Source organism: Gigantopelta aegis, chromosome 13, assembly GCF_016097555.1.
Source record: "Gigantopelta aegis isolate Gae_Host chromosome 13, Gae_host_genome, whole genome shotgun sequence".
In the NCBI taxonomy this organism is placed as follows: domain Eukaryota; kingdom Metazoa; phylum Mollusca; class Gastropoda; order Neomphalida; family Peltospiridae; genus Gigantopelta; species Gigantopelta aegis.
The window spans coordinates 29,082,793-29,098,331 of NC_054711.1; the positions used below are offsets into that span (position 1 = coordinate 29,082,793).

At 37.0% G+C, this 15,539-nt stretch overlaps 1 protein-coding gene across 1 annotated transcript in view; it reads right to left on the reverse strand.

Annotated features, from left to right (window-relative positions):
* Nucleotides 1–282: 282 nt before the first annotated feature.
* The window catches only part of LOC121387246, a 37,752-nt gene continuing 22,495 nt past the window's right edge, over nucleotides 283–15,539 (reverse strand). Inside the window, exons 9-14 of the mRNA XM_041518271.1 lie at nucleotides 15,421–15,479; nucleotides 13,336–13,475; nucleotides 10,244–10,589; nucleotides 9,140–9,382; nucleotides 7,655–7,856; nucleotides 283–1,240 (exon numbers count right to left, since the gene is read on the reverse strand). Coding sequence (XP_041374205.1) covers nucleotides 954–1,240; nucleotides 7,655–7,856; nucleotides 9,140–9,382; nucleotides 10,244–10,589; nucleotides 13,336–13,475; nucleotides 15,421–15,479 — 1,277 coding nt within the window. The 3' untranslated portion in view covers nucleotides 283–953. The remainder of the gene's footprint in view (nucleotides 1,241–7,654; nucleotides 7,857–9,139; nucleotides 9,383–10,243; nucleotides 10,590–13,335; nucleotides 13,476–15,420; nucleotides 15,480–15,539) is intronic.

A 15,539-nucleotide genomic window follows, 5' to 3' on the forward strand; every position in this document is an offset into this window, starting at 1 on the left:
CTGGTTGTGACACCCAATAGCCCTGGTTGTGACACCCAATAGCCGATATGTATTTTTGTGCTGGGGTGTCAAACAGTCATTCATTCCCCGATAGCTCTGGTCTGCGCTAGGCTTGTATCGAGAGCGGCAGCAGCTACTTCTTGATCGTACCAGACGACTATTCTCTGGAGGATCTAGGAAGCGAACACAACTTTGTCTAACATCCTTTCCACACTGCTGTGTGCCGACATTTTCTTTTCTGTAAAAGAAGGAGATTGCACACAATCTGACAAACAATAATAGTAATATAAAACTTTATTAACGTCAAAAAATAAAAGAACAAGTCCATGACTACTCCACAATTCAGTAGCAACAAAGGGCCTTTGTTGCAAGCGACTGGAGCGTGAACGCGCCGGAAGTCATTTAGTGACTGGTTGGGGCCGCTTAGCGCTATGCAAATCAAGGACAGATAAGTATGTTTCTAATAGAGGCTATAATTACAATCACATATATCATGCATATTAATAATACAAAAATCGATTATTTTACTATTCATTATTTTCAAATATATATTTTCCAGATAAAACAGCTATAAATGCATTACACTAATATGTTTCAGTCTAAGACAGCTATTAATGGCATGTCACTAATATTTGTCAGACAAAAACAACTGTAAATGTCATATCTAATATTTTTAACATAAAAACAGCTATCAATGTCATGTCACTCATATTTTTCAGATAAAGACAGCTATCAATGTTATGTGACTAACACTTTTCAGATAAAAATAGCTATCAATGTCATTTCACTAATATATTTCAGATAAAGACAGCTATCAGTGTCATTTCACTAATACTTTTTCAGATAAAAACAGCTATCACTATCATGTCATTAATATTTTCCAGATAAAAAAGCTATCAATGTACATTTACTAATAATTTAGATTTTTCAGCATGCTATGAAATAAAATCGTTCTACTGTGATGGTCGCTGCTTGCAGACTTTCTTGTGTTTGCGCCAATCGTTCTGCTGGCATTCTCTGCTGCAGTAGTACACGGAATAACACTTCGTACACCTTCTACACGAGCTACCCGTGACGTCACAGCCGTTACAAAACAACAGCTGATTCCCATGACACATTGGAGGCGTGATCAATGCTCCCTTAGACTCTAAAATAGCTTTATATATTGAAGGCAGTTCACGGAATTTCTCTATTGTCGATAATCCGGGGTTCACTTTTCCAACAGCAAACAAACAGCCATCTGAAATATATATATAAAAATACAGATACTTAAAATGTGGGGAAATTGAAAGACAGGTGCATATGTTGTTATTCCGTTTGTTTTTGTTTTGTTGTTTTTTCTCCTTTTTTTTCATTTAGAGCCTACGTCTTGAGAATATTTGTTACTTACATTACGTGAACATTTCATAGCGCAGTTAATACTACGAGTCCTGCCATTGAACCTACATGTGACAGTGTTTGTTTGTTTGAAACCCCACTAAACCGGACCGAGTCAATTATCTGGTTTTTGTAGGTGGCCTGTTTTCAGGGGTATGCATTGACGCAAAAGCTTTTGTTGTACTTTGTCGTTTGTTTCCGCTAGCATTCTGTTTGTACGCGGCCTTGTATTTGTCTTGTATACCCCTACGCGTGCTGTAACCTAACCGTGGTGCAGGGGTGTAACATTCTCTTTGAGAATGGCCAATACAGCACAAATTGAAATTTTGAGTAAAAGTCAGTATCTATCTGTGATATTTGTATTTTTGTACAGTTCTTTACACTGTTTTTATTTAAATTTTGAACTTTTATATTGATGTTGATCATCACCTTATTTGTTTGCATTACCATAGTTTAACACCCAATGGCCGATGTATTTTTCGTGCTGGGGAGTCGTTAAACATTCATTCATTCATACATTCATTCATTGTCTCGTATGGGTATATTCAAATAAAGACGCTTTTGCTTCAGGGATTATATCACTTGCTTGTATACTTTCGGAACTTTTAATGGTTTTAAGTTAATCTTCGCATGACTAATAGTTCAATACGGCGACGTTTAGTTGGACATACCATGTTCAAAATGTTGATGGCAATGGAATGCTACAGATAGTTGTTAGACGTTTAATTATTAAGAATCCTGCACCAAACGTAGTAAATACTGATAGTTGTTAGGCGTTTAATTATTAATAATCCTGCACCAAACGTAGTAAATACTGATAGTTGTTAGACGTTTAATTATTAAGAATCCTGCACCAAACGTAGTAAATACTGATAGTTGTTAGGCGTTTAATTATTAAGAATCCTGCACCAAACGTAGTAAATACTGATAGTTGTTAGCCGTTTAATTATTAACAATCCTGCACTAAAAGTATTAAATACTGATAGTTGTTAGGCGTTTAATTATTAATAATCCTGCACTAAAAGTATTAAATACTGATAGTTGTTAGACGTTTAATTATTAAGAATCCTGCACTAAAAGCATTTAATTATTAAGAATCCTGCACTAAAACTATTAAATACTTATAGTTGTTAGACCTTTAATTATTAAGAATCCTGCACTAAAATCATTTAATTATTAAGAATCCTGCACTAAAAGCATTAAGTACTGATAGTTGTTAGGCATTTAATTATTAAGAATCCTGCACTAAAAGTAAATACTGATAGTAGTTAGACGTTGAATTATGAAGAATCCTGCACTAAAAGTACTAAATACTGATAGTTGTTAGGCGTTTAATTATTAATAATCCTGCACTAAAAGTATTAAATACTGATAGTTGTTAGACGTTTAATTATTAAGAATCCTGCACTAAAAGCATTTAATTATTAAGAATCCTGCACTAAAACTATTAAATACTGATAGTTGTTAGACGTTTAATTATTAAGAATCCTGCACTAAAAGCATTTAATTATTAAGAATCCTGCACTAAAAGTATTAAATACTGATAGTTGTTAGGCATTTAATTGTTAAGAATCCTGCACTAAACGTATTAAATACTGATAGTTGTTGGACGTTTAGTTATTAAGAATCCTGCACTAAAAGCATTAAATACTGATAGTTGTTGGACGTTTAATTATTAAGAATCCTGCACTAAAAGCATTTAATTATTAAGAATCCTGCACTAAAAGTATTAAATACTGATAGTTGTTAGACGTTTAATTGTTAAGAATCCTGCACTAAACGTATTAAATACTGATAGTTGTTGGACGTTTAATTATTAAGAATCCTGCACTAAAAGCATTAAATACTGATAGTTGTTGGACGTTTAATTATTAAGAATCCTGCACTAAAGGCATATATATTATGTGATGTTGTTGGTGATGGGCGTTGGAAGTTGCAACTGCATCCAAACTTAAAATGCCCAGAAAATCCAGCATTTAACAGAAGGCAACACGCTGATTTTAGCGTTGGGGGTGGAGTTGTATCTTCATCGATTGGATGATTGTGGAGAAGAGTGTCATATATATATATAATTTATATAATGCATGTCATTATACTTAGGAATACAGTAGTTGCCTTTAAGAAAATGTTTAGCTCTCCTTAGAAAAATCCCGTGGAGAGTGAAGTTTATGGGGGGGGGGGGGGGGGGGGGGGGGGGAGGGGGAAGGTTTATGGAATTTGTCAATAATTTCTTTTATTAATTTGCATAGTTTCTTAAGGGCACTTATTTTATTATTGGTCATCAAACGTTTATATTTCAGCATACTGGGTTTAATATAATAGTATGGCTTTACCAAAAATGTGCAGGTGAATAAATAGTGAAATTCATCTCCTATGTCATTTGTATTACATAAGGTGTATGTTCTGTGTTCCACTGGGTTGTTCGTACATCGTGTCACATATTGTTATTGCATATTCCTCATATGCCGTTGTGTAACGGCCTGGGAGAAATAAAGTTCTGTTCTGTTCTGTTGCGGTGCTCATACATGGCGGAGAGCATCGCTACGTAATACACAGTTACAGACACAGTCTGGTTAAAGGGGCATTCCTGGGTTTGCTGCATTGTAAGAGGTTTCCGACTAATGAAATATTTCTACGATTAAACTTACATACTGATTATATTTTCTTGTTTAGAATATCAGTGTCTGTATATTCAATGTGTTTCTGGTAGCCTTAATATTTCTAAGAAGCCCAAACTGGATTCTGTTTTAAAATAATTTCGTACGTACGAAAACACATTTTAGGAAATAAAATGAAATTTAACGTAGTAATATATAAATAAAAATATATTTGATATGCAATTACAATCGCTAAAAAGTCTCTGTTAGTCGATAACATCTTAAAAGTTGCAGCAAATTCAGGAATGTCCCTTTAACTTCAAACAGCACCTGTAATCATTTTTAGCGCTGTTTCGTTTCTTTTTTTAATATAAATGTTTTCTTCCTGATTTACATTAGTGCTTTTAAATGATTTTTCTTATTTAAAATAATTAAAATAATTTTGTGAAAAACAACACGCGCATTGTAATAATGTTATACCTTGTTCAATTTACTGTCAAAATCAATCAACAAGTGTTAATATCCATGCAATTTTCTGTTGTAAAGATATTAAATACATGTAGTCTAATGTTGACATTCTTCAGCTACTCCTGTAAACCGGGCTATTGTTTTTCAAGAGTGACGCATGTCATGTGACGTCACCAGAACTCTTAGGCAATGAATCTGCAAAGCAGACAAGACTTGGACAATGACAACCGGCCTCGGTGGGGCAGTCGTTAAGCCATCGGACTACAGGCTGGTAGGTACTGGGTTCGCAGCCATGTACCGGCTCCAACCCAGGACGAGTTTTTAAGGGCTCAATGGATAGGTGTAAGGCCACTATACCCTTTTCTCTCTCACTAGCCACTAACTACTAACCACTAACCCACTGTCCTGGACAGACAGTCCAGATAGCTGAGGTGTGTGCCCAGGACAGCGTGTTTGAACCTTAATTGGGTATAATCACGAAAATAAGATGAAATCAAACGACAATGACAGCGGTGTGAAACTTTTGTTTATTTAAGAATTGACCGCAATTATTTTTTGTGTTCATGCAAGTATGAACCGAAAAAACAGTGTGCACACTGTATGACTCCGTAGGCGTTACTTCGAGATATGAACGAAAAAATGTAAGCACCTCTGGACCAATCAGATTTCTGCAAAGTGTATAGACGCAAAGAAAATTTAATTATTTAGGTTTGTTTAATATTACACGTCATTTAATATATTTAGGGCGAGGCGTAGCCCAGTGGTACAGCGCTCGCTTGATGTACGGTCGGTTTGGGATCGATCTCCGTCAGTGGGTCCATTGCGCTATTTCTCGCACCAGCCAGTGCACCACGACTGGTACATCAAAGGCCGTGGTATGTGCTATCATGTCTAGGGATAGTGCATGTAAAAGATCCCTTGCTTCTAATCGAAAAGAGTAACCCATGAAGTGGCGACAACGGGTTTCCTCTCTCAATATCTGTGTGGTCCTTAATCATATGTCTGACGCCATATAACCGTAAATAAAATGTGTTGAGTGCGTCGTTAAATAAAACATTTCCTTCCTTCCATTTAATATAATACGCACAGTGCTAAATGGCGGTCGTGTATACATTTCCAGATGTATAAAAATATTTGAAATGTCTACTTGTCTTTTCCTCATTTGTGCACTTTGTTTTGGGGAAGGTCTTCTTAATTCAACAAAAGTATTTTGATGTCAGGGTTCTATCGTATGCAGATTCCTTAAAAACAAGTCAAACGTAAATAGACCGGTTTATGGGGTAGCCATGTTGACGGTTTTTCGCGATACTGAGTGTTATTCGGCATTCGGTGTTTTATTTGCTAATTACATTTCGCCATGTTTTGACATCTGCAAAATACATCAACGTTCATTATATCATTTACTTCCCGATTCAAGTTTGAACTCTTATATATTAATTTTGAAAACTCTAACTCCCTGAAACTCGAACTATTTCCTCGTCCCCTTCAAGATCGACTTATCGAAGTTTGACTATATATATATATATATATATATATATATATATATATATATATATATATATATATGTATATATATATATATATATATATAATAATAATAATAATTTATTTATCATATAATATCTTACATTTTCAGTGCAGTCACATACTCTAAGAATTTGCAAATTAGATGTTAATTAATCGAGGTTACGGCACTAGGTTTATTGACATTTAAGCAAACGTACTAGGGTGACACTCCATAACTGTCATCAAATAAAAACATTTCAATAGCAATTTTACACTGAAATTTGTCCAGCGTTTAGAAAAAAAAACAAAAACGTTATGCACTAATTTATTTGATGTAAGGCCATCCAAAATGACGTCATTCGAGTTTGAATTCCTTTCCATTCAAAATGACACCGCGCCACATATTTTTACGTCATTTGAATATCTAGTAACGGCGGACTGGAATTAAAGTTGCGTGTACAGTTTACAAAAACACGTTGTATTAAGCTTGAGATTATATGATAAAGAGATTATTACCCTCGTGTGTTTTGGTATCGTCAGTATCATATATTAGGAATAAAAATAATGTATTATGCACGCCAGAGGCTCTCATAATACACTTTTTATTCCTAATATATGATACTGACGATATCGAAAAACACTCTGGTAATAACCTCTCTCTCTCTCTCTCTCTCTCTCTCTCTCTCTCTCTCTCTCTCTCTCTCTCTCTCTCTCTCTCTCTCTCTCTCTCTCTATATATATATATATATATATATATATATATATATATATTATAAAGTAATTCTGTTGTACTCTTCACTCTGTAATCAGTAGTAGTTTATATTATTTTTCTTTTCTTTTCATATTCATGTTAACTACCAACATAAACAACTCATCTACAGTTGAATAAATAATGTATTCTTTCATCACAAATACTAATTTAATTTAATACGACCTTTTAACAATTAGGTCACACAAATCAAGTCAATTTAGGTTTTCTCTGAGTTTGCTGCATTGTAAGATATTTCCGACTAAAAAATACATAATTGTTTAGAATTTATCATTCTGTAATTCACTATATAGAATTCTGGTGCTTAAATTTGTAACTGGATTTTGTCTTCAAATAATTTTGTACATATGATAGGTGCAATTTAACATACTTAACTCTACTCGTGAAAAAAAAATGTTTTGTTTTTTTAACGTCTTTTCTTAATTTGGCTGCTTTATATATATTTTCCAAAATAAATAATTGTTTGACATATTCAACACTATATATTTGCAATAACCTGAAATATGATGGTGTCATCAAATAATAATGTTTTAATTTTAATAAAAAAATCATTTTAGATGAGGTTACAAACGACAGGTGTGGTGGCAGTACTCATGAAGGACGCCACCAATGGAGCAAAAAATACTCACGTTTTTCGAACACCTCATATCATCACTGTTACGACATTGATTTATGAGTGCTTGTACTTATTCTAATGAGCTTTGTCCGGTTTCGTTTGAGTAAACTGGCCTGTGGGTGGCAGTCCTCTTTGTGGCGATGCAAGAGGGTTAACATCTGCAATAAAGGATCTCCGTGGGAGTGGCTGTCCTCGTATAGACGAGACACTGGATAGAGATTCATGGAATCATCCACTATTTTACCAAATGCCCATTCGAGATATGAACGTGATCATGTATTACGGGTTTTGTCGTTCAGATTAATCATTAAAAATACTTGCCAACAGGGTCCATTTGTGGAGGTACTGGCTGGTTCGCTGCCAGTGCATGCACTGGGAAAGGCATGATGGGATATCTTGGTCGAATGAACGAATTTCGCCATGGCAGCATCTCACTGTTTCTGTCTGTCTGTTTGCAACGCTTTGCGTTCAGTGTAAGCATTTTTTCAAAAAATCCAAACGCTGTGGTATATGTAGAGTTGATCTGCAATAATAAAATAATATTATGAGAATAACCATAATGATTTGAATAAGGCTTATCAATTGGAGTCCTGGGTCCCGTTTTACGAAGCGATCTTAGCGCTAAGAGCATCTTAAATACACAAAACCACCTTTTAACTAATTTATACCTTCACGTATTTCAACAATAGTTTCAAACTTAAAAACAAATACTCAGCAAAACAGGGAGGGGGGGTTTGGAGGTCGAACCCCCCCCCCCCACACACACACACACACACACACACACACGCAAGGCGAAAAAAAAATTATATCTCGATTTTTTACATTCCTTTGAATGGATATGGAAGTACTGAGATGTTATCGTGCTTCGCCAGACACCTCGACCCCCCCCCCCCCTTGCAAAATTTCCTGCGCACGCCCCTGCAAAACCAGTATTTAATCGATGAATATAATGAAACCATAAAGTGAAAAGTCATATTTTCACTGTAATGTTGCTACAGTGAAAAGTACAGATACGATATTTACATTTTTATTACCGGACCTTGTCTTAGGTGGAACAAGTTCATGCTTCAGTAACCTCCCGTGTACATTATTAAAGGCTTGATTATTAAGGACAATGTGGCGTCATCGTTTCATAGTTTGATACTTACCAATGCATCTGGTCGTATTTGGAAAAGAAAAATTGTCATTTAAACAATAGTACCTTTCCAAAATGAACACGAAGTGCAATGATGATTAATAAACAACAGCTAAAACTGATTGTTTACGAAGCCAAAATAATAGTGACACTATATCTGTCATTGCTTTTAACTTCGACAAACACTAAATACAATTTTTACAGTTTCAAATGTTTTGTAAAAAAAAATTAAAGTACAAAAACCAAAATTCGTTTGTTTTGTTGTGCCCTCTATTTCTGCTGTGAGGATCAATGATGTCATGGCTCTTGTTTAATGACACCATTAGAGCACATTGATTTATTAATCATAGGCTATCGGATGTCAAACATTTGGTAATTTTTAAATATAGTCTTAAAGAGAAAACCCGCTACATATTTTCATTTGTAGCGAAGGGTATTTTATATGTGCCATCCCACAGACATGATAGCACATACCACGGCCTTTGATATTGTGCACATGAGGCAAGCTCTTTACCACTGGGCTATATGTCACCGTCCATATGACATCATATAAAAAAAAACACATTATCGTAGTGTAAATACTCGGCAAGTTATTAATAAGTATGGTGGGGCAAATTATGGTTTGACCTGTCTTAACATGTAGAACCTGACAAATATCAAACAATTCTCACCTTTGCCAGTTTTTCCAGGTTGTAAACACGAGGTAGATCACATGACTTTTTAATGGCCGCCATCACGTCTGCTTCTGTTGTTTTGTTCTCCTGCACGTTCTTCCTAACTTCGTCAAAGTCGACCCACCTCACGACCAGGGTGGGCAGATTCTCGATTATTTTAAAGGAATCCACGGTAAACATCATATTGAAGTTCTTTAGCTCCTTTGTGCAGTCTCCGTTAGTCACCTGTATTGTCGTAGTCTGAAAATAGCAATGTTTTATCATCTAAAGTATCATAGACTCTTTCTGCCTGTTAAACCCACATTATGTTAAATTGTCCAACTTCAAACCAACATGGGTATTGTCTTAATGGTTTACCACAGTTCAATTTATTTCAGTTCAGGGTGTTTATCGTGCACATTCAGAGCAAGATGTTATAGCGCACGCCTGTCGTGGGCGTAAGTTCAGGCTAGTGTCAACTCTTCCGTCCAGGACAGGAAAGGGTTGGGGGAGGGAGAAGTGGGGATCGCATACATTGGTAGGTTCAAGGTAGCACAGGCAGCCCGACCGGGGTTGAAGTGAGCGAGAGCGGTGTTTGATGGTACGGAATCTGTAGTGTTTCCCTTTACAAATTATAGCCAAAAAATTATAATTACATGAATATTTAGCCTATGCGTTTCTTTTTTGACAGAGTATATGGATGGTTTTGCGCGTTTACCACATGACCCATCTGACTGAAATATCCCACCGTATAAGTGATGCAGGAACCAATGAACACCTGTCACCTGTTTTCTTCCATAATTTAGATCATTTATGCTAGGATTACAGACCTAACGCAGGCATATTCTCAGTTATATTCACAAGGGTTACAGTTCTATAGCTCTACTGAACCTTCGGACTACTGGACCTTCGGACTACTACTGAACCTTCGGACTATGAACTTTCGGACTACTGAACTTTCGGACTAGGGAACTTTCGGACTATTGAAACATCCGACTATAAAGCGGTCCCCTTCATACGTCCATAAATCAAAGAGTTAAAACAAGATGCAGATTTTCAAGACATCACAAATTGGCTATTAAACACTTTACCAAACACAAGAAATGCCCAGCGAATTCTTACTTGAGGTTTTGAATTAAATTCAACAAATATCTTGAACAGTAACTCCATGACGATGTTCAATTTTCTCATGATGGTCGTGTCGTGTAGAGATCTGTCAATCCGCGGGTAAACTCGGTGGAGATTGATCTCATACAACACGCGGTCATTCTCGTCTGACTTCTCGTAGTCAGGAACCTTTGTGACGTCAGAGAACAGTGGTCGCAGAGGAAGAACCAGTTCACCTGAGGTCAAGGTCAGGTCTTTCAGCAGGTCACAGGTCACTTCGCCAGCCTTCCTTGAGACCTTGATTTTCGAAGATGACAACAGGATTGGACACGAAAGCTGACAGAAGTGTTTCAGTGTTGTGCTATTAAAAAAAAACAACGATGTTACTAGTAAGGGAATAATCCCGAGTTTGCAATAATTAGAATAGTGATGTACTCTACTCATGAAAAATACAATCTATTAAAAGTATGAAATATAAAGGTCTTGCTACACAGTTATCATCTGCCACTGAAATCCATGTTAAATTGCCCAAATTCAAATGAAGATTGCCAATAGAACGGGTCATCGTTGGCACTAACATAATACACCATTGCGAACATACATTATATAAGCATTTGTTTTCACTCCAAAATTGTGAACATTGCCGTCTCTTTTGTTTTGCTATATGACCGCATCTGGCTGTAGTACCGGTCCGAACAGGTGGGTACATTAACCAATTCACTCCGGCTGTGCACCCATATCCCAAAACGTCAATGCACAATATTACAAAATAACATGGCAGGGTTTCTGCCAGAAAGAAAGTTTTGGGTATGGTGCTATGGAATTGAATATTTACAATGTGTGTGCTGAATGACAGGGGTTATGGGGGGAAAGAAAATGGGTTAGGGTTAGGGTTTTTAAAAAAATCATACAGTAGTGATAAGAGTAATTAATTTTGACAAAAGGTTAACTTTAAAAAAAAAATCTGCAAAAAGAAAATTGGGCATGGCGTCATACCCCTTTTTATCCTCTGGCAGAAACTCTGCATGGGCAAAATCCAGGCAGAAGGCTTACCATTAAAAATACAAATTGTTTTAATTCTTCCCCAGTTACAAGAAGTGAATATGTGAACCATAACATATGTTACAATTAGGAACCATAGTGGACCGTGATGAATGAATTGTCACCCGGAAGTCGACTGTGTAGTGAGACCAAAGCTTTACATCGATAAATGCATTAGGCATTCTCACTGAACAAAGTATTTCAGATTTTGTTTAACGATTGGAAGAATACATTAATTAATTGGTATGAACGAAATTATTATGGATCCACAAAAATCCCCATTGAGCCATTATAAACAAGGAGACGACCATCAATGCATTGAATATACAGTTTTAGTTACTTCTGAACTGATTGTTTTAATGCACACAAACATGGCCCGCTCTTGTTATTTTCAAAACACTTTTAGTGTTCTTCCAACGTGAACTGAAATTATTTGCAAAAAACATCGTACCTGGAGGACAAGACAGGATAGCACATACACGGCATTTTATATGCAAGTCGTGGAGCACTGGCTAGGACAAGAAACAGCCCCATAGGTCCACATACGGTATCGATACTAGACCGACAGCGCATCAGGCGAGCGTTTCACTAGTGGGTTACGTCCTGCCCTATAACTGAAAAGATGTCCGTTTGACGTTAAATAGTTGTTTTTAGCATGTCGAATTAAAATTTCAAAGAATCATAATCCACTGTGCTTGCCATCATAGAATCTGAGAATGAAATCATTACTTGTGAGGGTGTGGTATTAGACTGAAAGTTGATCAAAGTCCAGCCATAGAAAGTATGCCTAGATTGGTGTGAACACACCTCAAGCCAACGTGTACCACAGCCAAATAAAAAGCTATGATTAAATAATACACGTAGGCCGTTGTGGATTTTACATAACAGTACTCAGTATATGACTTGCAGGGCAACATGTTATGTCTTCAAAGTGGTCGTGTACAAGCTGTATCAAAATCAGGATCAACAGCTGTACAAGTTATGTTGGGTGGGGTTTTTTGTTTTTAAATTTGTACAGGAAAAAAATGTACAAGTTATAACTGGCAGAAACACGTCATACAAGTTATAACTTGTATAATGTTACTGTACCCTTGGTCAACAGGCTGGTAGGTACTGGGTTCGGATCCCAGTCGAGGCATCGGATTTTGAATCCAGATACCGACTCCGAACTCTGAGTGAGTACTCCGCAAGACTCAATGGGTAGGTGTAAACCACTTGCACCGACCAGTGATCCATAACTGGTTCAACAAAGGCCATGGTTTGTGCTATCCTGCCTGTGGGAAGCGAAAATAAAAGATCCCTTGCTGCTAATCGGAAAGAGTAGCCCATGTAGTGGCGACAGCAGGTTTCCTCTCAAACTCTGTGTGGTCCTTAACCATATGTCTGACGCCATATAACCGTAAATAAAATGTGTTGAGTGCGTCGTTAAATACAACATTTCTTTCTTTCCTTCTGTATCCGTTATAACTTGAACAAAATCACAACTTGTACACAACATAATATATCACTGGAAGATGTTGTGACCAAGTTGGTCCCATCGCGATTGTGCGATACTTAATATGCAAACTCACGTTTTAAAATCAACCGCATTTTAATACTGCACTCCTCTAGCCGCCGATTACGAAATTTTGAACAAGTAATTTCAAGTTGTCGAGTATTGATCTTTTTTTTTTTTTTTTTTTTTTTTTTTTTTTTTTTTTTATAGCAGCACCATCAGCCAACTTAGTCACATCATCTTATTCATTAAGTCATGACCAATTCAGCCCATAAATAAATGTATAATATTTTGTATTAGTTATCTTTGATAACAAAATGGTAGTCACACAGGTTACTCCGGTCAAAAAAGCAGCATGGGATCTTTTATACGACCCATGACTGATATGGCTTTACATCCCACGGCCTCTGATATACCAGTCGTGGAAACTGGTTATGACAGGAAACAACAACAGTCCATCATGGGGTGGGTGGGGAGTGGACCTAGAACGCATCACATCTTAGGCTAGCGTTTTTCTTCTGCCCTGGCCTACAACCCGCCCTTTATTTCAAGAAATCAGTAAAACGTTTACCTTGCATCGCTAAAACTAAAACACACTTTGTCTCTCCTGGTTTCATCTGCATAGTCCAAACTGAATTTCCCAAAACAAAGTTTGGAGTCCATCTTGAATTCCACGTGGAAACGCTGTTTGAACTCTTTCACAACCGTTACCTATTGAGTGAAGACAATGCGCTTTAAAGGTATATCCTCAAAGTTCATATTTCGCTAAGTGTACATATATTCATGATAACTGATTTTATCATATAATACCTTACATTTTCAGTGCAATCAAAGTGTGTGATATTTTTCTGATCACATACTTTAAGAATTGTATAACTTTGCAAATTATAGTCCGTCCATTAGGGAACAGCTTTTTTCATACTATGAAATTTACTACATGTTATTTATTTCTAAGCCGATTGATTTGTGGGGTCTTTTTTTTTTTTTTTTTTTTTGGGGGGGGGGGGGGGGGGGGGGGGGGGGGGGGTTTTTTTAAGGCTATTTCCAAACGTGAAACCAAATTGAAATTATTTACAAAAAACAAAACAAACAACAGTTTAATACAATGATGGGACGGACTAGAGATGTAAATTAATCGAGGTCACGGCACTAGGTTTATTGACATTTAAGCAAACGTATTTGGGTGACACTCCATAATCGACGTACCGGCCTCGGTGGCGTCGTGGCAGGCCATCGGTCTACAGGCTGGTAGGTACTGGGTTCGGATCCCAGTCGAGGCATGGGATTTTTAATCCAGATACCGACTCCAAACCCTGAGTGAGTGCTCCGCAAGGCTCAATGGGTAGGTGTAAACCACTTGCACCGACCAGTGATCCATAACTGGTTCAACAAAGGCCATGGTTTGTGCTATCCTGCCTGTGGGAAGCGCAAATAAAAGATCCCTTGCTGCCAATCGGAAGAGTAGTCCATGTAGTGACGACAGCGGGTTTCCTCTCAAAATCTGTGTGGTCCTTAACCATATGTCTGACGCCATATAACCGTAAATAAAATGTGTTGAGTGCGTCGTTAAATAAAACACTTCTTTCCATAATCGACGTATGCATTCATAGTCATCAAATAAAAGCATTTCAATAGCAATTTTACACCGAAAGCTGTCCAGCGTTCAGAAAACAAACAAAAAAATCCGTTAAGCCCTAGTTTATTTTGATATAAGGACATCCAAAATGACGTCATTCGAGTTTTAATTCATTTCCATTAAAAATACAGCGTGCCATATATTCTTACGTCATTTGAATACCTAGTAATGGCAGACTGGGGTTGAAGTTGCGTGTACAGTTTATAAAAACACGTTGTATTAAGCTTGAGATTATATGATAAAGAGATTATTACGTTCGTGTGTTTCGGTATTGTCAGTATCATATATTAGGAATAAAAATAATGTATTATGCTCGCCAGAGGCTCGCATAATACAATTAAAATAAATTTTACATGACCACATGAGATTAAAATTATTAATTCAGATAAGAAACTAAAATTTCAGTTTCCGAAATAATACCATACACTACTGCAAGGGGACCCAGTTTGGCAGTTTTGTTTAACTACAATACTAGAGCACATTGATGTATTAATCATCGGCTATTGGATGTCAAACATTTGGTAATTCTGACATAGTCTTACAAAGGAAACCCGCTACAAAGGAATCCCGCTATTAGTAGCAAGGGATCTTTTATATGCACCATCCTACAGACAGGATAACACATACCACGGCCTTTGATATACTAGTCGTGGTGCACTGGCTGGAACAAGAAATAGCCCAATGGGCCCACCGATCCTAGACCGAACGCTCATCAAGCGAGCGCTTTACCACTGGGCTACGTACCGCTCCTCGCACGTGACAAGTCGGTGCGACTAATCGCTTTTTGAGAACGCCCCTTGAGCAAAACAAGACGTATGGGTTTTTTAACGATGAAAACGTTACGCCTGGTTGCCATAAAATATGCTGCTGGTCGCCGACCACCTCAGACTGACGCAGACCGACGAGTTGATCTACGTTAGTCTGCGTCGACAGCTAACGTACTACAGACTGTATGGTATCCATCTTTAACAGTTAGTGCCAGTTAAGAGTCGGAGGCGGGCAAGATTTTCATTCCATTACCACAACTTTGTTTTGGCGTGTGTCCTCTTCAGATGGTCGCTTGATGGCGTGTTCAATATCTGTCCAAATAAAAATAAAAAACTGTTTAAATTGTTGCAAATGAGTGCTGCACAGACTAT